At 57.6% G+C, this 26,367-nt stretch overlaps 1 protein-coding gene across 9 annotated transcripts in view; it reads right to left on the reverse strand.

The window, feature by feature from the left end:
* ACOT7 (acyl-CoA thioesterase 7) overlaps nucleotides 1-26,367 on the reverse strand; it is a 102,430-nt gene that overhangs the window by 45,842 nt on the left and 30,221 nt on the right. For all 9 annotated transcript variants that reach the window (XM_040459756.1, XM_040459744.1, XM_040459771.1 and 6 more), the window contains exons 2-5: nucleotides 22,842-22,959; nucleotides 16,213-16,369; nucleotides 11,391-11,482; nucleotides 5,981-6,095 (exon numbers count right to left, since the gene is read on the reverse strand). In XM_040459756.1, the coding sequence (XP_040315690.1) occupies nucleotides 5,981-6,095; nucleotides 11,391-11,482; nucleotides 16,213-16,369; nucleotides 22,842-22,959 (482 nt within the window). The remainder of the gene's footprint in view (nucleotides 1-5,980; nucleotides 6,096-11,390; nucleotides 11,483-16,212; nucleotides 16,370-22,841; nucleotides 22,960-26,367) is intronic.

Genomic DNA, 26,367 nt, shown 5'->3' on the forward strand with positions numbered 1-26,367 from the left:
CCCCCCACCTTCCTTCCTGGCTCACTGTGTGCGATCAGAGGCAGGGGCCGGCTCCCGCGTGAGGTCCCAGCTCCTGCCTCGGGCTCTGCTGGGGGGTAGGAAGCAGCATCCCGTCCCGGGGTCAGGAGCTAGTGAAGGGTTCCCACGTGAGAGGCCACATTCTGGGGACTTGGCCATCCAGCCGACCCGTCTGGATGTGGGTCAGACTGTCATCACAAGGGGCCCCTCCGCGAGCTGGTGGGCAAGGACACTACCCAAAACCAACCGACAGACGACAGGGACACCTCCAAGAGAGGGGGGATGGGGTAACATCAAAAGCAGCAGGAAAGGCGCTCCAGGTGTCCCCCGGTGCCACAGGGACTGCACGCAGTGCAGACGGCCCGTGGCTTTGACTCCAGGGAGGAGATGCTCCTCCCAGCTGCCACTTGAGTGCAGGCCTCCCAGGCCCTAGGGGTGTCCAGGATTCTGCCCTCCCCGGTTTCTATTTCACTGGGAAGTGGCAAAGGCACACCCCCAAATCCCTGTTGTGCTATGGGAGGTTCAGGTAACGGTCCCTGCTGGTGCGAGTGCACCCAGCCAGGGCCACGCCTACAGCCAGCCTTGGGGGCTCAGACACCTGGAGCGTCCCTGCCTGGGGACAGCCGGAGAAACCACAAAGCACACTGATGACGACCCTCTCCTCGCCTATCAGAGAAACACCCCCAGTCAGCGCTGTCCGGTCCACAACACGCCGATCTCAAACACCGACTCCCTTGAGCCCTGTCTCTGCAAAGCACGCGAGCGGACAGCAGAAAGGCCCCGAGAGCCAAGGGGGCCTGCTCTGCTGCCCGCGTTCGTGTCCTACTCATAAAAGACACGAAAGCCTCTCTTGCAGCACAAATGAAAATTCAGTCTCAGATCTGGCCCGATCTCAGGAACTGCTCTGACCAGCAAAGAGGTCTGCAGGTGAAGGTTTTAAAACATCAAACCATGGAGAACTGCACACAAAAGCTCTGTCGTGTCAGATGTCTATTTACTCAAATGACCAGCCATTTGAATAATGACCACGATCTAGTCAAAGAGATGCCCCCCCTGTTCTCGAATGGCATTCAAAAGTTATCAGTTAGGCCATGTCTAATAATTTAATGTTCTCAGAACTTGAACCGATAAGCTTTTAATAAGCGAAAGCACCAAAATTCTGATGGGGAAAAACAACACCCCCCCCCCCCCCGGCCACACCCCAGTCCTGCTTCCCTCGGCCGTGAACTTGGCACCCACGGGGCTCTTCGCACGTGGGCCTGTGTCTATTTTTTTGTGTGTCTGGTTCCCGGTCCCTGGTCGTCCTCAGCGGCCTCTCCTCTGTTCATTTCTGCGCCTCAGGTGAACCACAGTGATGCCTACGGGAAAAGACTCTGCCAAGTGCAAGGTGGAGCCACAGAGACTCGGAGGCTGTTACTGCTGCCCATGCTGCCTTAATGAATACGTAAGTGGGCATCAGAATTGGGGCCCCACCCAAAGGAAACCCTTGAAACAGCCAGTTTGGAAGCAGAAATGAGAGTGAATGGAGCCCAGAGACCTGGGGCATCAAGGTGGGAAGAGCCTATTGCTTCTGGGGACCGAGGGGCACAGAGATCAAAGCCCATCACCACTCAGCCCACGAATGTGTCCATGCGAGAGAGTGTCAAGGAAGCCACCGTCCAGCTCAGAGAGCTTGAGAAGTATGCTGGAAAGGACTCTCAGAGTGACTGTCACGAGCAGCCGACAGGAAGTCAACAGATCCAATGCCCACTAAGCTCAGGAGGGGAAAACCTCTGACGTCCCCCATCGCAGATGAGCAGGTGCCCACTCCAGTGAGGCCGAGGAGGACAGTGGACACGAAGACCCTTCCGGACAGCTGAAAGGGACTGAGAGGACCCACCCTCACCCCGAGGGCAGCACCAGGGTCTCCTGCAGGCCCTCCCCTGGCCAGGAGGCTCAGCCCTGGGAACAGGTGAGCGTGTCCGCCCCTCACCTGCTGTCCCGCCTCTGTGTAGACAGTGCCAGTGCAGGGGGCCCATTGTTAGTTCACTGGCTCCCGGCCCCTGTCCCCAAAGTACTGCATCTAAATGCAACAAGAGGCCACACACAACCCGAGACACTGCTCTCTGACGCAAGCTGGGCAGGATTTCCGGGTGAGGTGACCCGCACGTGCGAAGGAATGAACAGGCGGACAGCAGGCAGGACGGGGCAGTCCCTTCTCCTCGCCTTCTCCACGCATGGCCCCTCGCAGGCTGCCCAGGGGCGTTGCCGCTTCCGGGCCCGACCATCAAAATCCCAGATGTGTGAGCCTGCCTGCTCTTTCCCCTTCCAAGAGAACCCCGGAAGCTACCTGTTAAAGAGGCAGAGCCCCAAGACAGAGTCCACACCATCTGCAGGACACCCCCTGATTAGGAACACCCGGTTTGGACTTTATAGGAAATGAACCTCTAGTAAGTTAGGCACTAGGATTTTAGGGTTCAGAAGCTACAGCAGCTACCATGACTTTGGCTAATACAGAGCCAATTCTTTGAACCTCAACTATACGATGACATCCGGAACCTGAGCGAGGTCCCCAGGGCAGTGACAGGAGAGGATCAACACGGCCATAAACAAACACAAAATTCCCCTTTACTGTGTTTGCAGCCAAGGAAACAGAGGCGCAGGGAGACTAAGCCCCCGTGGAGGCAGAAGTGGGATTCAGACCAGGGCAGTCTGACTCTACACAATCTTTCCCTCGCTGCCCGGCCCCTGCCTCCCCACACCTCACTCCCTCCCCAGAGCAAGTGCTCACGGGCACAGGATGGTGGGACCTGGTCAGATCCCGGTCAGATCCGAGACGGGCACCAAGCACTCTCACGGACGGCTTGGAGAGGACGTGCCCGTAGGGGTGGCCGGTCACAGGCCGGCCACAGGGAGGCAGAGCCCGGGCCCAGGCCAACAACCAGAGCCAGGCTGACTTTGTCCTAAACCTCACAGCTCCCCCAAAAGGCTCCAGATGGCCAAACAGTCCCAACATGGTCAAAGCTGGACATCTGATGGCCGTGGAGCAAAGAGTTCAAGGTAATTCTATTTTCTCTCGTCAGATGGAGAAAACAATAAGAAAAGCTGGGTTTTAAAGAGCTCCCAGACTCTCTGAAAAGGCGTCTCAAGGATGAGGTCAGCCCTGGAAGGGGGTTGCTAGGCAACAGCTGGCTGAAATCTGGGTCTGGTCTCAACAGTGACAGAGAGCCGCAGACACGTGGGGTGGCGGGGGTCCCCCCACAGGAAGGGGCTCAAGTGTTGGAAAGACCCCCAGCGCTGAGCCCACGCTCGGCCCTTCCTGCTGAGCTCCTGTCCTGCTGGCTCAAGCACAGCCCCCAGACGCAGCCCGGGCCGAGCCACGCAGGAGGTGGTGGCCGGTCCCGGGGAGCCCGTCCTGCTCCAGGCACTGGGAGCCCTGCCAGGCCGAGGGCAGCTCTACCGGGAAACTGAGGTCAGAAGCACAGATGACATTCAAAAACACAAGCAACGGACGTATGACTTCCTGAAGAAGCATTTAAAAGCCAGTCCCCCCAAGCCAATCTTGTGAGAAAGATGCATTTTTATTGGAACACAGAAAAGTAAAAAATAAAAGCTTGTAAAAGTCTGTCAAGAAAGCTCGAGCTTCGGAAGGCCACCTTTGGTTAATATCTTTGGAGAGTAACAGATTCCGAGAAACATTATGTACCAGATTTACAGTCAAACACCATAGCAAACAGAAAATAACCCCATGCGCAAAGGGACTTTAACCTGGAAACCGTGAGCTTTATATTCAGGTTCCCAGACAGTCAAAGGAGGAAACCAGGACCGACCTCAGGTCCTCAAAGCCCCGGACTCGGCCCTCAGCCCAGCTTCCATCCCAAGCACTCGCCAGAAACCACCCACGGAGCAGACCCCACGTGCCTCCCCGACCTCTCCCCAGCCCTGCCCTTGCTGCTGGCCTGACACTGTCTCCCCCTCCTGTCTAATGAGAACACCGGTCACGGGGCACCTGGGTGGCTCAGTCAGGTGAGCGTCCAACTCCTGACTTTGACGCAGGTCATGATCTCAGTTTGGGAGGTCGAGCCCCAGGTCGGGCTCTGTATTGAGCATGGAGCCTGCTTAAGATTCACTCTCTCCCTCCCTCTCTGCCCCTCCTTCATACACGTTCTCTCGCTCTCTAAAAAAAACAAAACCAAAAAAGAACGCTGATGATGACTGGATTTGGGGCCCACCTGGGTAAAGCAGAACGACCTCATCTCGAGATCCTTCACTTGACTACACTTGCAAACACCCTTCCTGCAACTAAGGGTCCAGACACGGACGTGTCTTCTGGGGAGGGCTGCTGCTCAGCCCCCTCCAGTTTCTCTGTCCCCGAATTCCCTCAGCGCCGAGTGTGTACCTCTCCTAAGAACCCCCACCTCGCCTCCCTCACATCGTTTGTCGCCCTCCGTATCTGTGCCTGACCAGCCTGTGCGCTCGCCCTCCCAAAAGCAGAGCCCGGGTCTGACGCCCTCAGCAGAGGTCTTAGGGCCTGGGGCAGACCTTCGTCATCAGGAGGGACCCCAGGCCTGTCTTGTGGGTTACTGTGTTATCAACAGACCGTCTCTTTGCTTTTTATCTTTAGAGTTACCGCTTCATAGAATTTCATCAGAGCAGCAACATTTCGGACGAGGAATTTGTCATTTTGGCGTTTGCTGGAAAGCAGAGGTGAAAAGAGCAATAAAGACACCAACCCACGCACAGTCCACCAGCCTTCCCTGTGGGCGGGTTTGAGGCTGGAACACGAGAAGGATAAGGGGGAGGCGCACAGGAAGGGACCAAAAGGTTTGCAGACTCTTGTGCAAATAGACCCCGCCTGGGGAAGCCAGGACATGCCGGCTGAACGGCCCAACTCGAAGCCCAGAAGGTCCCGTCCTCATGTGTACCCTGCTGCGCCGTCACCAGCGCCCCTAGCCCGATGCTGGACGTGGCCTGCAGCCAGGGCAAGTGGGTGGGTGGCCGGAAACTTTGTCTGGCCCGGGCCCTGGAGCTCGCCATGGTCCTGGTTCGTGGAAGTCGGGGCACAGCTCAGCGTGAGGAGAGGGATTCCTCGGGACAGGTCCTCAGCTGTCAAGGACCAAACCAGGAACTCAGACACTACCCGTGTCTGGGGTGCCCTGAGGTGTCACCTACGGAACCCGGCAACAACACACAGCATGTTCTGGAGAGCACTCTCCACGCAGATAAAACGTGGTCACTGCGTGTGCAGGGGAGACACAGGTTACCAGGAAGACCCACGTCCCAAGCACTCACCGTGTCCCGATGGGAACAGACAGCCCCAGAGACCCTGCCCTGAACTGTCTGGGCACCGGGGAAGCCGTCTGCTCAGGACGCGGTGGGGGAAGTCCCATCTGCAGGGGACCATCCCTGGACCCATGTGTTCGGATTCTGGATGGACACGCTGTTAAAGCCGGCCACCTGGACGTGCGGGCAAGGGGGCAAAAGACCAGGCGGACGCGGCCCAAGAAGGCGCCGGTGCACCCACAGAGCGTTCTCGCCCGCACAGCCAGCGGGGCCATTTGCCACGGCGACACATGAGTGGCGGGCTGGCGAGGAACGACGTAGGAAAAGCTGTTGCCATTTGTGTTTTTTATGAACTGGAAATCCCATAAGAAATGTGCTCCTGAGCACACGGGGGGCGCGGGGGTGGACACAAGAGCAACTCCACGCCCAGGCACCTCCACTCTGCCCAGGTAGCAGGGCCTCCGCCCCAACACTCCACGGGCTGCGGGGCCTCGCCGAGCCATCCTGTCCCCCCGTTGCTGACTGTGCTGCTGGGGAGGGGTCTGTATGGTGCGCGGACAGGGGACAGGGCCCCGGGGAGCCCAGAGGGCCTGGTCGCAGGTGACAGCGCCAGGTGTGGGGGCTGCACTGCCCCTGAGAGGAGGATGTTCCACACAGGCTGGCGGCGGTTCGCCCCCCATCCCGCACCCCAGCCTTTTACCTGGGTTCGGGACGGGCTGCACGATGTCTCCGTTTCTCCACTTGGTCTCCATGCGCTCCAGCTTCTGGGCCTCGTACCGCTTCCGGCCCTCCTCCTCCTGCTCCTGTCGGGAATACTGCGGAGAAGCGCGGACAGACGGTCAGGCCGGCAGCAGCGAGCCTGGCCTGCCTCCCCTCGGCCTCCCCGGCCAGGCCTGGCTCAGCCTCCTGGGCTCAAGGCTTCCTTGTGTGGTGGCCTACATTTACGTAACTGGAGCCATCTATTGTTTTCCCGATACTACACGTCTAATATAAACAACAAAATACACAGAAGGTGGAAATCTCAGTCAAATGTTTGCTTCATGTGCTTTTTAGAATTGTTGTTATGCCCACGTCTATATAGATAGTTCTACCACGCTATGTGAGAAGTTTCTTTTTTTTTTTTTTTCACTGTATACTTAAAAAAAATGTTTCTTTTGAGAAAGAGAGAGCAAGCCGGGGAGGGGCAGAGAGCGAGGGAGACGGAGAATCCCAAGCAGGCCCCACACTGTCAGCAGGGAGACCAATGCGGGGCTCAGACTCCCGAGCCCTGAGATCGTGACCTGAGCCAAAACCAAGAGCCCAAGATTCGGACACTCAACCGACTGAGCCACCCACATGCCCCTGTGGGAAGTGTCAAAGTAGCAATATTTCCTCCTTTCACTGCATTAGCAGAACTTACTAACCTAACATGACTTAGGGGAGAGGCCCGGTTCATATGCGTGAGCGTTTAGCCTGCTCCCAATGTCCCACTGCTAAAACATCATCACGTCAACAATCAGTTACTTATTTTGTTTTACACTTGCCCTTCCCTTCCTGGGGTTCATTCCTGGACCCTGAACTACAGAGTCCAGGGAGCCCCAACAGGGTGAGGAGAGAGCAGGTTTTCTGCGTGCCCTCGACATCCTCACTCTGCTGACCCCCAGCCTGTCCAAGAGGCTGCAGGTTTGCAAGGAATGCTCTCCAGAGCAGAGACAGCCCCACTGGAGCTTTCTTAATGGATCACAGGGGTTTGGACCCAGGAAGTTAAGAAATAAACATGAATATACAACTGGCACAAAAACTGGGGTTCCTTGGGCACAGAGAGAGATGCTGGGTTTCCCTGACGTGACAGCAAGGGCCCCGTCCTCCGGCCCACTGTAGGGTACACACGCCCTTCCTGTGGGACATGAGAAGACCAGACCAGGTCCACGGGCCCTCTGACAGCTGCTTCCCCCAGGGGCCCGGCCCTCTCCCTTCCCGCCGCCACGGCCCAGGCCCCCTGTGCCGACTGTGGCCCAGCCATCCTCCTTTGGTTGGTTCCAACATCTGCCCCTTCAGTCCCTCAGCCAGCATTCCTGGCTGAGCCCACGGAGTGGCTACTAAGCTCAGGGCCCCTTGTTCCCTTCTCTGTCCCCCCACGAAGGCTCTCTGACTTAGGCAAATTCATTTCAGATGGCAATTTTAGAGCTTCTTTCAAAAGCTACTTTTAAACTTCTTGATCTTCCTGCTCGTGGCTCTGCCCCAAATCACACAGGGTCTGAACACCACTCTGTGGCTTAATTACCATTATCTGAGGCTCAGAGAGCCTGTCTCCAAAGGAGGCTGAGAAAGGAGCTGAGTGGTTTGTTCAAAAGAAACAGACCATGAGTGTTTAAGTTGCAGTGGATAATTTACCCTTTTCCTCCATAAGTAAATTGTTGCTTCCCATCCCACTGTCCAGAGTAAAGGCCCTAAGAACAGGGTCTGTGCTGTGCCTATCTGGAAAAATCCATGGTTGAACTCAACTGTCCTCAAGAAATGCCTTTTAAAGAGATTTAAAAAACAAAATTTTGTTTAATGTTTATTTATTTTTAAGACAGAGAGAGACAGAGCATGAACAGGGGAGGGTCAGAGAGAGAGAGGGAGACACAGAATCCGGAGCGGCTCCAGGCTCCGAGCTGTCAGCACAGAGCCCGACGTGGGGCTCAAACCCACAGACCACGAGACCGTGACCTGAGCCGAAGTCGGACGCTCAACCGACTGAGCCACCCAGGCGCCCCTAAAGAGATTTGAAGAAAGAGCCAACCCCCGCCCCGCCCCCGCCCAGAGCCTAATAAATCCTGGCTGTGTGCAGCCACATGGGGCCTGGCGGGGCCCCATCCAGACTTGAGCCACGAAGGCAGAGGAAACGCAGCCTCCTCACAACCGTTGCCCTGCTGGCTTTAAATCTGGGGACAAAATCACTAGAGCATCCCAGTGATGGGCTGGTACCCCACTCCCATCCCCAAGGGCTCGTCAAGCCCGGCTGATGTGAATGAAGCAGAAGCCAGCTCAGCCCCAATGTCCCAACCGTCTGTGCAAGACTCTTAAGTGCACATTTGGACACTGGAAAAAGCCCCAAGCGTCCACTCTCCACCACCCACCAGATCTCTCCCGGGCCGTGCTGCCCCCCCGGCCACCGCAGGAATCTTTCTCCTGTCACAGGGATACTGGGGTCCCTGTTTCCTGGAGAAGAAGGTGGAGTTATTTAACACTGCACGCGGTTGACGGCTGGGCTTCTTCCAGGGAAATGTGCACATGCAGTAAATCCATGAGCACGTGAGCGTGTGTGTTCTAAGGTATGTGTGTGCCTGTGACATCTACATGTGTATCTGTGAGATATGTGTGACATACACGTAGGTAATATGTATATACACGCGAAAGGGACATGTAATACACACGCACCAAGACAGAGATGTGTGTTCTCGGATAAGTGACAGCTGTCAAAGGTTGACAGGAAGATTCAGGGGGGGTATTAGGAAGCCTTGTGGCTAAGCTACCAGCAGATAAGCATAAACGCCAGAGAGACACAGAGCTTTCCAGGATCAATCAGGACAATGATATTTCAAAGCAACTGAAGGCTTATATGTGGGCCTCACACGTGGGGGAAGAAAAGCTCCCATAAATATTAGCAGCGGCTGCAGCTGGGAGCTGGGTGGTTTCTCCCATCTGGAGAACTCGCCGCTTCCGCCTCTACAAGGGCAAAGTTGGTATTTATGTCTTATCAAAGCCGGCTTAACAAAGGGGTTGGGAAAGCTCTGGGCCCCTCCGGGATGTGGGGGTGAGTGCTCCCTGGGGAGGAGCTGCCCTGGCCCTCTGGGGGGACAGGAACCGGCACGCCACCCACCCCGTCCTGCTGGCTGAAGACCCAAAGCTCTCAGCCCCCGGGGCCCTGAGGAGCCACAGGAAGCAAAAGCTTATGTGCTCAGCCCCAGAATCTTCCCTCGGTATCAACCCCGTAACGCATATCAGATGGCGCTGAAGCCACAGAAAAGGTCTGCCAGAGACTTCTAAATTCTGTGGCATCTGAAAACTAAATCAGTTTAGTAATTACGTTGTACTTACATGCGGATATGGCTAATTTAACGCCAAGTGCTTAGTGGGAAAGGTGAAGGCAGAGGCAGGTACGTCTGTTCGTTTCTAGAGAGAAAAAGTCGCTGTGCCGCAGACTTCGGTCTTAAAGCCCCCCAGTCAGTGGTGCAGGGACGGGAGAGACGGAGGAGAAGGGAGAGAGGCGGTGGGGTGGGGCTGGACTGAAGGGCGGTGTTCTGTCAAAGCTCCTGCCTCCCCCGGGACCGGTACAAGTGGCCTCTCACAGCATCGGAGTCTGCGCGGGTGTAATCAGCGGGGATGAGGACATACTGCATGTGGACCCCGGTGCCACCGGCTGGGGCTCGGCTACGCGGGGCACACACAGACACCCGAACGGGAAGTCTGAGGCAGAGGTGGGAGGGGTGCTCCCACCAGCCGAGGAGAGCCCGCAGCCGCCAGAAGCTGGAAGAGGCAGGAAGGGTCCTCCCTGGGGCCTCCATCCAGCAGCCCAAGGACACTCATACAGACATGACCAGCAGGAGCCGTCGGCCCCACACCCCGGCCCTGAGCGTCCACACACTCTCCTCACTTGTGCAGGGGTGGGTGACACCAGTGCTGTCGGGGGTTGGGGGGAGCACTGCCTCCCTTCTCTCACAGTTCCAAAGGACTGGCCACCAACCTGACCCAGGCCAAGGTCTAAGCACCCTTCCTGTTCAATGCGGAGAGGGCTCCCCTGCCCCAAGGTGTCTTTGTAAAAATCTAGACTACACGGCAGCCGGAGCCCCGCGGCCGGCCATCCCCACCCGGGCAAATGTGCCACCTGGGCCTGGACTGTCCCCGGGGGCCCAGACAGGGTGTATGGTTAGACACTGAGCTGGTGGGCAGAGGGTGGGAGGCCAGTCTTACCCTGCAGGGGCGCAGGGGAGTGAGAAAGCCTGTAGGGGAGACAGAGCGGGCCTCCCCTAAGCGGGAAGGGCCTGTGCCAGGGGGTCCCCAGGAGCAGGGCAGGGACAGCTGGACCCAGCCAGGATCGCCCGGCTTCTCTGCGAGCTATGTGAGCAGACACCGGTCCCCACCTATCTGGCTCTCGGTTCCATTACTTGAAAAAATGTTGTTCTCTGGGCACCAGGGAGCTCAGGTGGCTAAGCATCAGACTTGATTTCAGCTCAGGTCACGATGTCACGGTTCGTGAGATAGGGCGACGAGTTGTGAGACTCAGCTCCACACTACCAGTGCAGAGCCCGCGTGGGATTCTCTCTCTCCCCCTCTCTCTCTGCCCCTTCCCTGCTCATGTGCGCACGCCTTCTCTCTCTCTCTTCCGAAATAAATAAACTTAAAACAATGTCGTTCTCTGTATGTCGTGATGGCAGGGAAATGCTAACCGCAGCCACAGGACCTTTCCCTCTGAGAAGAGCTTAGGCGTGGGAACCGAGAGCCGCGGGTGTCCACGGAGGAGCTGTCATGCGTGTCCTGGAAACACGAAGGGACTGGGGTCACGGGAGGAGGCGAGGGGCAGCCTCAGGGAAGGAACGAAATCCGTCACTGGCACCACGTTCACCCTCCAAAGCCTGCCACCCCAGCGCTCCCACAGCGGGCCCAGAAACAACCAGAACACGATGGGCTCCCTCCATGCAAAGATGCCTCTGTCTGCAGCAAAGCCACAAGGACAGAAGCAAGGGTGGTGGCAGGCAAGTGGAGGGACAAGAGGCTGAAACAGAGATGTCTTAGCGTCTGTTTCCTCAGGGACCACGAAGGGGAGCAGCTGGCCTGGGCCAGGCAGCCTGGCGGTCCTGGCTCTCGGCAGAAGGACCCGTCACCCGACACCGTCCTGGCCCCCACCTCTCCTCCGGTCGGGGGCACGAGGAAGGGTCCTCCAGGAAGGGCGTCTGGCTGCACGGGGCCAGCCTTCACTCACGTTCCCATCAGGGAAGATCCCAGGCAGGGACACCCCCTCCACTGGCATTTCTTCTTGGCAGGCCGGCCGGCGCCCAGCCCCTGCGGCTCTCCAGGGACGTCTGTGTGGCCGATGACCAGGCCTCTGCCATCTGTCCCCAGAGAGAAGTGGAAGGGGGTCTCCTTACCACGACTGGAGGCACCTCCAGGACCTTGTCCACGTTCTTCAGTGACAGGGGCACGTACCACAGGGTGGCCTTGTTGGTCAGCTTTTTAGTTCCTTCAGAGAAAAAAAAAAAACGACACATGAGTGGTGACACAGGGAGAGCACAGGAAGTTCAGGGCACAGGGCAGGCGGGGCTGAAACACACCTCTCTCGGGCCCCTAATCCCCAAGGCCTTTTTGAAAAAAATTTTAACGTTTGTATTTATTCTTGAGAGAGAGAGACAGAGTGTGAGCAGGGGAGGGGCTGAAAGAGAGGGAGACACAGAATCCGAAGCAGGTTCCAGGCTCTGAGCTGTCAGCACGGGGCCCGATGTGGGCCTCGAACCCACGAACCGTGAGATCATGACCTGAGCCCAAGTTTGATGCTCAACTGACCGAGCCACCCAGGCGCCCACCCAAAGCCTTTTTTAGCCACAAGGTGCGAGCGGGGGGCCGGAGCACCGGAAGCCAGCACCATCCCCACCACAATGCTGCCCTCTGGAGGGTGCTGGAGAGGCTTCAGTTCACACACCTTGAGCCTGGGGGTCCCGGCTTTCCAGCATTTGCTGACACAGAGGGCGCCACCTGCAGGCACTGCCTCCTTGAGGGTATTTGATGGAAGGGAAGTTTGGTCCCCAACACGCCCAGAAGCCTGAGCAGCCTCAGGTGGGGCCCTCACTCAGCACCTCCCGGAGAAGAGGGGACAAAGCCAGGGGACTCAGCCCAGGCCGAGCTCGGGTTCCCGCAAACAGGTCCGGCAGACCCTGAACTTGTGGTCAAGCACGCTCTGCTGAGAAGCTTCACGCCACAGCGCTCAGCAAGGGGACATCCACCTGCCTCAACACCACTGAGAAGAGCTCCCGCCACACAGGGGCCGGAAGGACAGCGGCACGTGGGCGGGAGGCTCGGGGAGTCGCCGCGCCAGGGCACACGTGGGCGGCCAGGGGGTGGGGGGTGCTGGCCAGGCCACAGACCCCGGCACAGGTGCGCAGCCAGCCGGGTGGGGCCGGTCCTTCGCACTGGACGCTTGGATTCACTGCTGACTCAGAGCTCCCATCCAGAAACTTCAGAGTGGAGTGCTGAGAGACAGTCAGTGGGCCGCTGACCCCACCCTGGGCGGAACGACAGGGAACAGAGCCCTCGATGGGGCTACCACAGAGGCCTGTCTGGGCTGAGAACCCTGGACCAGAAAAGTCGAGAGTCACTTAGTCCACTCCCCCTCACCTGTACTGGAGGACCCCGGAGCCCAGAGGGGTCAAGGGATTTACCGAGGGTCGCACAGCAACTCGGTGCCACTCAGACCCGGGCAGGCCTCCGGGATCCCAGTAATTTCAGGGAACTATTGGCAAGGATGCCTTCAAAGAGTAGCTTCTCAACATGGAAGATCCCCAACGTGGAGACCAGTACACCTGCAGGAAGCAAGCGTAGCAGACAGGGGGCAGTGAGGCCTGCTCTCTAAAGCCCCTCTTGGAGCTCCCTTCGCCTCAGTTCTTTCTGACCTGCCTTCCCAAAGGGGGCCGGGGGCTCTGGTCTCCTCCTCTACACACAGCCCTCAGGACCAAGCCGAGCCCCGCGGTCATGTAGGAGGAGGGTGAGCCCGAGGTGCCCGGGCCTGGTCCTGACACCCGGCCCCGACACGACGGTACCATCAGCACGGCACGGGAACCACAGGCAAATCACATGGAAGCTATTTTCACTGCGCTTTGACTGAGAGTAAATCTGACAACCTGCTTTGGGGAATAAAGATTTCCTGTCTGACTCTGCTGGAGCCGGCCTGACAAACTGGTTTCCATGGAAACCCGCAGTGGCCCGCCTCTGGACCTAAATGAACACCGCAGGGCAAATGAGGCAAAACATGCTAATTGCACTTTCTCCGTCATTTAATAAAACCATCGAAAGACAGTTGCAGGATTAAAAACACCTATTTGAAAATCTTAAGGGCTCCCAGCTATTTCCTGGAGCGTTTGCAACAATCACACCCCAGTTAGCTTAATATTTTGACAGTTGCCGGAGATGAATGAGCCTTCTCGAAGGCGAAGGTTTGCTGGTTGTCTGCCTCGGTCAGTGCTCGCTCGGCTGCCTCCTGACAGGCTGCACAGCCCCCGAAGGAGGGGGACCCACAAGACAGGGGACCTCTGCCTGCTGGGGTCTCAGTTCCCTCCGCCGTCAGAATCCCCCTGGGTCTGCTGGGCCACACACTGCTGTAGGGGGGTGCCACAAGTGCACGGACAAGGCGGCCGAGCGCTGCCCTCCCCTCCTAGCCATGTGGACAGACAGACACACGTCAAGACAGAGCGGGAGGCCTCGGGGGACACAGGGCCCTAGAATAAGAGAGAGACACACGGATCCAAACACGGAAAGACAGAGAGAGGGATGCACAGACGTGGCAATTGGAGAAAGAGAGCCAGAAAAGAGAGAGAGGGGGCACCTGGGTAGCTACGTCGTTGAGCATCTGACTTCGGCTCAGGTCATGATCTCACGGTTCATGGGTTCGAGCCCCACATTCAGCTCCGTGCTGACGGCTCAGAGCACGCAGCCTGCTTCGGATTCGGTGTCTCCCTCGCTCTCTGCCCCTCCCCCGCTTGTGTGTGCTCTCTCTCTCAAAACAAACATTCCAAAAAAAAACAGAAAGCAAGAAAGAAAAGAAATGAGAGAGAGACCAGAAGTCACGGAACAAGAAAGGAGGCAGCAGGACGTTCTGGGGCAAGGTGACCAAGCCGTGTGGAGAAACCGCGGCCTCAGGGTCCAGGCGTGACTGACCCCTTCCCGTGTTACAAGGGACACCTGGGCCAGGGGCCCGTCCCTTGCTTCTCCCAAGCCTGTGTCTTTTCAGAACACAGTGGGATCACCAAGCCTGCCCCTCCGTCCTGCAAGCTGGACACGTGCAGCCCTCTCCTCACCGCCAGTGCCCTCCTGCACAGGGCAGATGAGGCCCCAAGTGCCCACCCTGCAGGGAAGGAGCAGAGACAAGGCCACGGGGGCCCAGGGGCCCGGGGAGGTGCGTCCTCACTGGTGGGGGGGGCTGCTATCCCGCCAACGCGGCCCCAGGCGAGAGCCTCCAGCCCCCCCTCCCCCGTGGGAGGGACCCCTTGGAAGTCAGGCAGAGCGTGTCGTTCTAGACAAAACCCTCCGTCAGCTTCCCATCTCTGCACAGACACAAATCTCCCCGGCAGCCTCTGCGGGTTTGGTGGTTCGTTCGCTCCCTTGTTCTCTGCCCCCTGGTTGTCAGCTCCACATTTGCTTGGAGACGAGGAAAGTGCTGGGGAGAGGAAGACACGGCCGTTTCCCTCAGAGGTTCTCGATCCAGGGCTGGGTTTCTCTGCCTCGGCGCAAGGACACTGCATCACCCTTTCGTGGGGGAGACCATCCCGCGTATCCCTGGCCTCCCCACACTGGATGCCAGTAGCTTAGCTCCAATTGTGACAACCAACGATGTCCCCTTGAGAGGCACCATGCCGGGGGTCCGATGCCAGGGAGGTGAGCTCCACTTTCAAAGTCAAGAGCGCCTCTGTCCCCCGGCCTCTTCCCCATTCGCCAACAGCGATTCTGTTCCCCAGGGCTTCCTCCTGGGCCACTGCTTGGGACATGCCAGAAAGGGGGCTTCGATGACGGAAATCCAGAAGGCATGCCCCTCCCCCATTTTTGGTCCCTGGCTCGGTGACACTGACCATCACGATGAACAGCAGCACTGCTGGGACTGCCATCGACAAGGAAGCATGAGGACAGAGAGCAGCTGAGGCAGTGACGTCCCCCGACAATGCCCAGCACTGCCCAGGAGAGACGGCCTGGGCCACAGAGGGACAGGCCACAGGGAGTGATGACAGACACCCCAAGGCCCTACTGTGAGAAGACAGTACCTAGGTACCCCTTTCTGTGCCATCACCTGAGGCATCCGAGGTCCCTCTAATGCCAGAGTTGCAACAGGCCTTAGGCCACAAACATGGGGCACAGGGGTGCTGGCCACTCCCTGATCCCAGGCCTCGCGCTGCACCCTTCACTGGGCCATGGCTGGGCCTGCCGGGGTCACCGGGATGTTCCAGATGGACAACTGTGCTCTGGGCCCAGGGAAGGGAGAAGCCTGAGCCCCTTAAAGCTCTCTGAGCACAGCACCCTGCAGGGATGGCCGAGGAAGGGGCGAGGGGGCATCAGGACCCAGGCAGCTCCTGCCTTCAGAACCAGCGTGGACTGTCCTCTGCGCAGGAGGACAGGGTGGTCTGGGACAGGGAGGGGGCAGCAAGGGGACAAAAGGCCCTGCCTTCGTCGTCGTCAGCAGCCTGGTTATAAAAAGCAGCAGCGGGTGCAAACCAGAGCCACGCTCCCCTGCAGAGCCCAGTGGGAGGATGAAAAGGGGTTTCCATGGTTACCACCCTGAGAAAGAGAATATTCAGATCAAACCAGAGTCAAAGGTTGGCCCAGTGAGCTTTCAGCCTAAGCCTGGTATGCAGGGCCGGGGGCGGGCGCAGGGCACCACCTTCACTTAGGAAGGCTTAGGAAGGGAGGGGGGAGGGCCTGTGCCCCCCCGGCCCCCCCCCCCCCCCCCCCCCCCAAGGAGTGGAAGGCAGGATGGGCGGTGGCTGCAACCCCAGAGCCAGAGCTCGAATCCTGGTCCAGGCACAGGCACGCGCTCCCGGGCTCGCTGCTTAACCCCTTCCTGTCTGCGAAACGAGGATGGCAGGGTGGGAATTAAGGGAGGTCATTCACGGACAGCGTCAGGACCGGCCCCTGCTGCAGGGTCAGCCCTCCATGCATGTGAGCTGCGGCCGCCGCCGTGCTGTCACCGCTGGTGAGACGCGATGCGGAAGTTACCTGTGAGGATGTTTTCAGACATCACGTTGACCTGGACTTCCACGGAGTGCTTGGAGGTATAGGTGATCTCCGCGCTGACGTGCGCCACCTCCCCAATGCACATGGGCGACAGGAAGTCGGTGCGCTCGACCCGGGCCAGGGCGGCCACGCAGCGCTCCTGCAGAGGGACCAGAGACAGGTTACCCGCAGGGCAAGTCCCCACCCTGGAGACGCTCCTGAAAACGGCCTTCCTTTATTCCCCCACTGGGAAAGCAGCGCCACATTCCGAACTGCAAAACCACAGGGGATGCGGGAATGCCCGAGGGGAACAAACACTCCAAAGCAATCGCTAACGGGATTCTCTGAGTGGTGACGGTTAGGAGTGGCTTGTTTCTTTTTTCTAATTTTTCTACAAAAGACGTGTATTACTTGCATAATGAAAGGTAAAAAAAGATATACTCCTCATGGAACATTTGGGAAATACAGCGAAGTAGACAGAAGAGGGAAGATCACTCCTCCCAGCCATCCGAAGAGAAGCCAGGTTTCTATTTTGAGATCCTCCCTCCCAGGCTCTTCTCCTTAAGAATGGAATCTCACTGGTTCGTGTGCGGTTAGTCTTATACGGTCATGCGAAAACAAACACGCGTGTCCACAAACTGCCTTTTTTCACTCAACACAAGGGAAAAGAACCTGGCTGCGTTACAACCAGGGCCCTGCAATCACTATTCTTTTATTTAAGTTTTATTTATCCTTCAGATAGGCACCCCCTTCGCAGAACTCAAAATTCAAAAGGGTATACAGGGCACCAGGGCTGCCTAAGGTCACCTGTCCCTAGCCACCCAGGACACCCCAGGGTAATGGATCATCACGGCCACAGAATACACCCACACCTGGAGCGCCATCCGGAGGGCACGCGACAAGACTACTGTGGGGCTCGCTCTCCATCAAACGTGACAGACTTCCTCATTCGTGTGCACGGCACTGCCCGTGATTGATATTTCCCGCCATGTCACTGCAAAAGTATGTTTATGGCTGGATAGAATGGAATATTCTTTCCTCTGTTATTAGAGATTTGGGTCAACACCAATTGTTTGTTGGTTTGTTTGTTTAAATTCACTCTTCTCCAATGAAGTTTTTATTTTTTTTTTTTAAGTTTCTTTATTTGAGAGAGAGAGAGAGAACGCAAGTTGGGGAGGGGCAGGAAGAAAGGGAAAGAGAAAGAACCCCAAACAGGCTCTGCGGGGCTCAAACTCACGAACCAAGAGATCATGACCTGAGCCAAAATCAAGAGACGCTTAGCTTCACTGACTGGAGCCACCCAGGCACCGCCCCCCCCCCCCCCCCCCCCCCCCACTAAGTACTTCTTCTTATAAACAGTCCTGTGATGGATTCCCTTAGGTCATTTTCAGTACCGGGGACTGTTGCCCAGACCGAAGGGACAGACACCTTGGAGCCTGCTCCCAGAGTACTTCTCAAGAGGACAGCAGCGTGTGACGCGTGGCCTCAGCACCTCCCGGCGCTTGCACGGAGGACTGCTCGCTTCTCGTCGGTGCTAACAGAACGACACGAAGGATGCAGGTGTTTGAAGAGTGGGACTTCAGACCCTCACTGCACCCTCTACCGTTTCCTGCCAGAAACCAGTCGTCTCTTCTGGAACGCTGAGCACACGTCGGGCTGCCCCCAGGCCGGGCGGGGAGCAGGGAATGTGAGATGGGGCTCACTTTGACAGCCTGGCCCTCAGGGCCTGCCCGCTCTGGGACTCGCTTTCCCGGTTGCTCCTCACAGCGCCCCCCGTCCCAGGGTGGGCCATACCACGCTTGTAGGTAACGGTCACTTTGAGCCCTGGCAACACCACCCACGGCGCCCGAGCCAGAACCCGCCTGCTGCCTCGCAAACGTGCAGACTCCCTGCCCCACCTCAACCCACAGGACCTGCCTCTTTTGGAGGGACGGTCAGGGAACCTCCACCTTCACCCCTCCCAGGTGAGTCTCAGGAACACAGGGGTCGGGGGTTCCTCCAGTGTCTGTTCCTGTAAACGTGCCAGAGGCAGGTGTCAGCAAGACAGGGGACCAGGGTGATGGGAAAGGTCCTGGGGCTAAGCTGGGGCTACTCTGATCTGCCCTCACCCCCTAAGTCTCACGGACACCCGGAAGGAGACTTCTGTGGCTGCAGCACCACCCACTGGTAGAAAGCTGGAAAGACACGCGCTAAGCGGAGCAGGACAGAAACTAAGGCCCTGCCTCTGGGCCGCTTGTTGAGGTTATCTGAGCACTGTCTCCGAGACCCAGGTATCTTCACTGGAGAGTGGCTGAGCTTTGGCATGGCTACGCTCACACGCGGGTAACGTGCATGCATATGTATTAATAATTTCTAATGGAAATGCAGCTTACTCTCACATCTGTCCACGTCTAAGCCTCGGATGGACCTGAGCTTTCCCACGGCCACAAAAGCATTCCTTCATTCACAGTACAGCCCCCCCCCCCACCCGCCGTCCACGGGGGATTCCTTCCAAGACTCTCACTGGAAGCCTGACACCATGGGTAGTCCCGAACCCTATAGATACTGTTTCTCCCCTACATACACACCTACGACAAAGTTCTAAGTTAGGCACACTAACTAATAATACCAACTGTAACAACATGCTGTAATAGAAGCCACGTGAACATGGTCTCTCTCTCTCTCTCTCTCTCTCTCTCTCTCTCTCTTAGTGTACTTCTTCCTGGGACCATGTGAGATGAGAAAATGCCTATGTGACAGCTGCAGGAGGTGAGTGACGTGGGCAGGTGACACAGCGTTAGGTCGATATCTGACGGTGCATCAGAGGAAGGGTCACCTGCTTCTAGACCGCGGGTAAACCAGGGCAACTGAGACCGCAGACCAGGCGGGCTCTGACTCATGGAGCCAGGCTGCGCCTCGAGCGCCATTCGGGGGAGTAAGTCAGAGCACCTGCCCTCGGCCTGGGTTCGGATGACAAACAGGGCAATGCCTCACAGTGGCAGGTGCTCTGAAGAGGGCAGCATGGGATGGGGTGGGGGTGGAGGCGGCCTCCCCACAGAGGGCACATCTGAGGTGAGGCAAGAACGCGAGGCAGGTATGGAGTGTGTCCAGCCCAGGTGGAGGGGAGGGCAGGCTGGACTGTGCAGGGGCGGGGTGGGGGAGCACAGAAGAAGGTGCAAACACAGGTCAGCAGGGCCTGCAGCGCCAGGTGAGGAGCAGGTCCAGGAGTCTGTGGGAGACACAGAGGGGACGCGCAGATGGGCTCACGTTTAGTCCACACGCTTCAGGGCCGAGTGAACTTTCGGCAGGGGGCATTTATGTTCCCTTCCATGAACCGGAACGCTGGCAGAATGGCCCAGGAGGCTACAGAAAGGCGGTCAGGAATGCTTTCAACACACACCTGGCACAGGACGCCTGACAGTGGCCTCAGATCTGCTCTTCTGGGTTGGAAGTCCACTTGTTATGAATCCTAAGCTCGGTTCCAAAGGACAGAACGAATGTTTATGGGGCAGCCACTCAGGAGTCTTACCGGGGCAGGGAGGGCAGCCTAAGAGACAGGTGTGCTGCCTGGGGACTCTATGCCAGGCTGGACCCAGGGCAGGGGCAACTTGATTGGGAGCTGCTGTCCAGGGACCTAGCAGGGCACTGGGCCCGCCTCGGGCATTCCATAAAAAACAGGCATGACCCAAACATTGAGAATACGGACCGATGAATACCTGTATTCGGTACAAGGTTCTCCAAACTGCACGCACCCCTGTAACTCCCTGCTGAGAGAGGGAGAGGCAGCCCCACCCTGGGAAGCAGCCATGAACAGTCTGATTAGCATGTACCCCCAGGAAGTTGCCCTCTGCCACACTCCCAAAGGCGGCCGGCATCACACCGCCTGTTGGGCTCAGATGCCCAGAAAACCACAGGGGCTGGGCTCCTGAGTGACCACAGGACTTGGAGAGCAGCTTCAGAAGCAGAGCCAGAAAGAATAGCGCTGGGTCCTGGGCTCAACTCCCAGCTCTGTCACTCATTAGCTCTTGACCTTGTGAAATACATTAAGAAAGGCGCCGGCAGACTGCTGCCAGGACTCAAGGGGGTGATACGTGGAGAGAGGGGGGAGCCACCCCTCTCATGGGCCGGTGGGGATCAAACGTGTGAGCGAGTGGGTCCAGAAAGGGTTAGCTCTTATCACTGCTGTTGTGTGAGCCACACCTGCCCCTACACCCACTCAGGCCGCCCCCTGCCGATGCCAGCTTCAAGGACGCGGCTCTGTGTGACCTTCAGGAGACCATATAACTTTTCTAGGCCTCCGCTCCTCACCTACAAAGTGGGGTTAAGAAGATGGTTGGGAAGATTCCACAAAGAAAAGAAGGTCAAGCACCCAGGGTGATCACTGGCACATAAGCGCCTATGAAACGGAGGCTCTCATTGGGTGACCGCTCCACACACGCTTCTGGCAATGAGCAGACGGCCAGCGGGAGTCCACAGTTTTCCAGGCCTCCGCCCAGATGTTGAGCATCCGGCAGGGACCCGACAAACAAAAGTCCCTCCCTTCGCGGGGCTTACACTCTAACGGGGTGCAAAAGGGGGCAAGCATACCAAAGACACGGGAGCAAAACACAGTGTTCCGGGAATACCTGGGAGCAAGGAGGGAGCTGGTCATCAGGGAAGGCCTGGATGGAGGTCGTATTTACAGACACCGGAAGGAGGGGCGAGTCATGCAGATATCTGGAGGAAGAATAGCCCTGGCAGAGGGAAGAGGCAGTGCAAAGGCCCAGGGGTAAGAACACACTGGCCAGTTCACACAGCCGCAGGAGGGCCAGTGTGGCCCCGGCGAGTGTTGAGAGGAAGGCACGGTAGAGGAGACCCAGGAACTGGCCGGTGCTCAGATCTGGAACCACCCAGCAGGCAGAGCCAACAGGATCAGCCGCCAGTGAGAAGGGAGTCAATGGGTGTAAGTAACTGAATGCCGCAGAGGTCATTTACGGAGGAGAGGGAGGCTGTGGGAGGAGCGGCCCGGGGAAAGGCCCAGGGTGTCTTTTTGGCCTTGTGAAGGTCAAGGGGCCAGTTAAGCATCCAGGTGGAGCCACAAGAGGCCCGGCTGGAAACAGAGCCCCGGGCCTACATGACGGTACTAAAGGCACAGACTGGATGAGGTCTCGAGGTGAGTGGGGTGGGGGTGCCCTCCCCGACTCAGAGCCCGAGAAGCCTCTCAGAGATCAGCATCAGCACCCGTGCCAGCATCTACCTGGAGCTGCCTGGGGCTCACATGCCCCCCCTGAACCTGGAACTTCTACACCCCTATCCTGGGTCCGCCAGTCCAGAGGCATCTCCAAGCCAACGCGTCACAACTGTCCCTCCCTCGCCCAGGCTCCCTCCAGGGAGCGCAAGAGGAGAAGCAGAGGCTCAAAGCACAGGTTTGAGGCCGATTTGTGGTCCAGACCTACCCCACACTCCCCCATGCGGCCTCGGGCAAGTAGGCGACCTCTTCTCTACGTCCTCACTTGTGCAATGGGGACAATGGGGCGTGGCGAGGATTATGAGTGGGAGCACTTCACAGCTTTGCAGAACATTAAGCACTTACTGACAGCAGTTACACAGCCCCTCACCACCCATGTGGCCTCCCAAGGCCCCCCTCCTCCTCTCCCCTACCCTGAGGTTCTCCTTCCCAGTGTCCAGCCTCTCCCACCAGGCCTGCAGGGGACCCTCACTGTCTCTCTCAACCCCCAGGCCCCACAGGCTCAGGCCCACCCTCCCCACGGCCAGCAGAGGGCGTGCTCTGGACACTGCTGGGTTTGCCCCAGAACTCCGAGGGCTCCTGAACAAATCCAGAGTCCTAGCCAGGCAGACGAGCTCCTCCTTCACACCCAGCTCCTCCTGGGTGTCAATGTCCACCCAGTAAGTAACACATTCACCCCGGCCTGGTTTATTACACGCGCCCACAGGTGCTGCTGTCGTATTCTCCTCGAGCCACCCCCGCCCCCGCCAACATTCCTATCATCACAGCAGGTGGCTGGCAGAGGCCCATGGGGACACAGGTCACAGGACACAGGGACACAAAGGCCACGGCTTCCTGTGGTGCCGCATCTCTGCTGACCCCCAGGTGGCAGCGTGGCACAAGACAGAACCCCTTCCCCAAGCAAGGTGGCTGGCAGGCCTCTGGAAGAAAGGTCAGGTCCCTTGGGGCTGGAGGGACGGTGAGAGGTGATGTCCCAAAGCCCCCAGCTGCCTTGGAGTCCCAAAAGCAGAAAGCCCGGCCCTCAACCCAGGCGGTCAGGGCTTTGCTGGCTCGGTACTTGTCCTGGTTCCCTCCCCCCCCACCCGCCAGGGGGTGGATGGGGCAGAGGAGGGGTCAGACCCAGTGTGGCCAGGCTGGGGCTGGGGGTGGGGGTGGGGGTTTAGAAACCAAGACTTTAAGGAGGAGGAGTTTAAAGGCAGCTCTCAGTCTCTGGCTGTCCCCTGTCCTCCCTCACTGGGCCCCAAACCAAGCAACCTACCCAGGGCTTCTGGAAATCCCCAAGGCCCAGGGGATGAAGGAAGGGAAGACTCCAAGCAAACTCCTATCCTGACCCAAGAGTGGTGCAGTGCTGCATACAGAGGGATGCCAGGCCTCCTGGGCCCTGGAACCTTCCATGCAGCCGGCATGACGGCCCCCAGACACTTACCCCATTCTGGCTGTTACAGTGCCGGGTGCTGATGATGGCCCCTGCCTCCTCGATCATCTTCAGGATGGTTCCACCGTGGACATTGCCAGCCACATTGGCATCATCCGGCCTCATGATCCTAGGCAGAGGAGAGAGAAGCAGGATGAGGCTCCTGAGAAGGACGTCACTCATCAACAGTGACCACCCAGGGTGAGGAGAAGGTCCTCCAAAGAGACCACTGGCTCCCAAAGAAGGAAAAAGAACTTTCCATGAGTTTGGTCACAGTGGGCTGCTGACCCGACAGCCCCAGGCAAGAGGCCGCCGGGTCCTGTTTCCACGGGAGGGAGGAGGGCAGAGGGCAGGAAGTCGTCCCCGAGAGCTACAGGCACCCAGCAGGGAAGGGGTGACAGCGGGGACCTTTGGCAGAGGCAGCAAGGTGGCGGCATGACTGTTGGGAGTTCCCAGCACTCCTGCCCTTCCTGCTTCCCAGGCTCCCCAAAGACCTGGGGTTGAATGAGCAGGGCAGGGCTGAATGAGCATGAGGACACAGGCTGTGACCCCCTTGGACGGCGGACAAATTCCCGGGACAGGACCCCCTCCATCAGGAGTCCCAGTGGGGCCGGCTGCCCTGAGAACTGGAAACAAGCCACCGCTCTAGGTACAAAGGCACAAAGTTCCACTGTAAGAGACATAAATCCTGGGGCCATCACGCCCAGCACGGTGACTCACATTAACAGCGCTGCACTGTACGAAAGTTGCCGCAGTGAGAGCTCTCGCCACGGGGACAAAACACCTGTCAGGTGATGTGTGTTAACTAAACTCACGGCGGTGATTGTTTTGCAAAATGTACACACATCAAACCATCACCGTGGGGCGCCTGGGGTGGCTCAATTGGTTGAGTGTCTGACTTCAGCTCAGGTCATGATCTCACGGTCTGTCAGTTCAGGCCCCACGTCGGGCTCTGTGCTGACAGCTCGGAGCCTGGAGCCCGCTTCGGATTCTGTGGCTCCCTCTCTCTCTCCCCCTCCCCCACTTGCGCTCTGTCTCTCTCTCTCAAGAATAAATAAACTTTAAAAAATGTTTATTAAAGGGGCGCCTGGGTGGCTCAGTCGGTTAAGCGTCCGACTTCAGCCAGGTCGCGATCTTGCGGTCCGTGAGTTCGAGCCCCACGTCGGGCTCTGGGCTGATGGCTCGGAGCCTGGAGCCTGTTTCCGATTCTGTGTCTCCCTCTCTCTGCCCCTCCCCCATTCATGCTCTGTCTCTCTCTGTCTCAAAAATAAATAAACGTTAAAAAAAAGAAAAAATTAAAAAAAAAAAAGAGCAGGTGTTTTAAAAAAAAAATGTTTATTAAAAACTTGAGGGGCGCCTGGGTGGCGCAGTCGGTTAAGCGTCCGACTTCAGCCAGGTCACGATCTCACGGTCCGTGAGTTCGAGCCCCGCGTCAGGCTCTGGGCTGATGGCTCAGAGCCTGGAGCCGGTTTCCGATTCTGTGTCTCCCTCTCTCTCTGCCCCTCCCCCGTTCATGCTCTGTCTTTCTCTGTCCCAAAAAATAAAATTAAAAAAAAAAAAACAAAAAAAACTTGAAATGTTATTTAAGTCAATAAATGTTTACTAAAAATTTAAATGTTTTTAAAAACTTAAAAAAAACCCCTATTGTTATCAACCTCTTTCCTTTGGAATTGTTTGCAATTTCGTGAAGGACAGACGGTCATTTCCACACAGAGAAGCTGGTCCTCCTGCGAGCACAGGTACCACAGAGGCTGCCGTAAGGCAGGGGCTGGCCAGGGAGAGCTGAGCTCCTGGGCTCTAGAGCGCTGGGGAAACTTGAATCCAGCCTTTCCCCTCGGGCCTCGCTTTGCCTGTCTGTAAAGCACAGCTGTGCCCGCCACTGTTGGTTGACTCACAGCAATGCTGTGCGACCTGGGAGAGAAGGGCAGAGGAGGAAGTGCTCACATCCGGCGGGACACTGAGTCAGGGGCTGATAAGGAAGCAGCCTGTGAGACAGGAGGCTGGAGATAGTGTCTGGAGTTGCAGACTGAGGGGCCCCAGAAACCCCACACCATCAACATCGGGCTGCCCCAGGATCCTGGGCAACTGGGAGTAAATGCCAGCAGCTCCAGACCACACGCTTGAGGCACGAAAGCCCACTGGGACACTTGCTGTCCCCCACCCTTCCTGGTCACCCTGGGTCCTGCACCAGGCACCGACCTAATTCCCCAGGCCAGCTGGCCACTCAGACACAAACCTCCCTCCACTGGACCTGATCCTGACCCAGCACTCTGCAGTTACCCTGAGCCCAGCTCACTCCCCAGTCCCCTAGGTCCCCAGTGGCCCCCCACTGCTCAAGGCCATTCACTCTGTCAGGGCCTTGCTCCCCAGTTCACTTCCCCAGGGCTCTCCCTGCCCACGCCCTGGTCCTCCCCAGGCACAAGTGAGGGCAAGCCAGGAGGACTGGGGTCCCTCATTCAAGCTTTTGTTTCCCCATTTTTTTTAAGTTTATTAAATTTCTTTATTTTGAGAGACAGAGAGAGAGCAAGCGGGAGAGGAACAGAGAAGGAGGGAGACAGAATCCCAAGCAGGCTCCACACCATCAGTGCAGAGCCCAACGCGGGGCTGGAACTCATGAACTGTGAGATCAGACACTTATAACTGACCGAGCCACCCAGGAGCCCCTGTTTTCCCAGGTTTAATGCAGCCATGGGTATGACAAGGGCTTCTCTTTCCTCTTCACTATTAAAAAAACAAGTAAAGAAAACCCGGTGAGGCAAGCGGCACTGACCACAGCACCTGGTCGGGGAGGCATCTCTGCACCTGCCCATCTCCTCCTGCACTTAACCAGCCACTCATCCCACTGCCTGGAGAGTCATCTTAAGCAGGAATCTAGTCCTCAATCACCTCTCTCATCTAAAGAATAAAGACTCACCTCACTAGTGAGGAACTTGAAGCCCTCAGGCATCTGGAACTACTCCTGTGTCATCATCAGCCACCGCCCTGGCCAAACCAGAGCATCGGCCAGGGCCTTCCTATCACCTTACCTGGATCCACCTGTCCCAGCAACATCCGACCTACGGTCTGGGAGGAAAGGGGACTCATCCACGAATGGGGGCGGGAATAAGTAGACACAACCTCATGGAGGACAGCCCGGCATTCCCAAACTCCAAATGCACAGGCGGGCTCCGACCCAGCAATTCCAGCTGTAGGAGTGTGTCCCACAGATGTTTCCAAACGTGAGTAAACCTGTTTGTTGCCCATTGCATTCCGTGTAGCCGGCCTCACAGCAGACACCTTGAAGGCAAGCCCCGTCCTCCTGTTCCTTAGCCCCACATAGAGCTTTTATACTGGATTGAACTGTGTCCCCCGAAAGATAAGTTCAAGCTCTAGCCGCTGGAACCTGTGAATGGGGCCGTATTTAGATACGGGTCTTAGTAGGGGTGCCTGGTGGCTCAGTCGGTTAAGCATCGACTTCGGCTCAGGTCATGATCTCGCGGTTTGTGAGTTCAAGCCCCGCATCGGGCTCTGTGCTGACAGCTCAGAGCCTGGAGCCTGC

The sequence above is a fragment of the Herpailurus yagouaroundi genome, unplaced genomic scaffold, assembly GCF_014898765.1.
Source record: "Herpailurus yagouaroundi ecotype Mexico unplaced genomic scaffold, PumYag 77, whole genome shotgun sequence".
Classification (NCBI taxonomy): domain Eukaryota; kingdom Metazoa; phylum Chordata; class Mammalia; order Carnivora; family Felidae; genus Herpailurus; species Herpailurus yagouaroundi.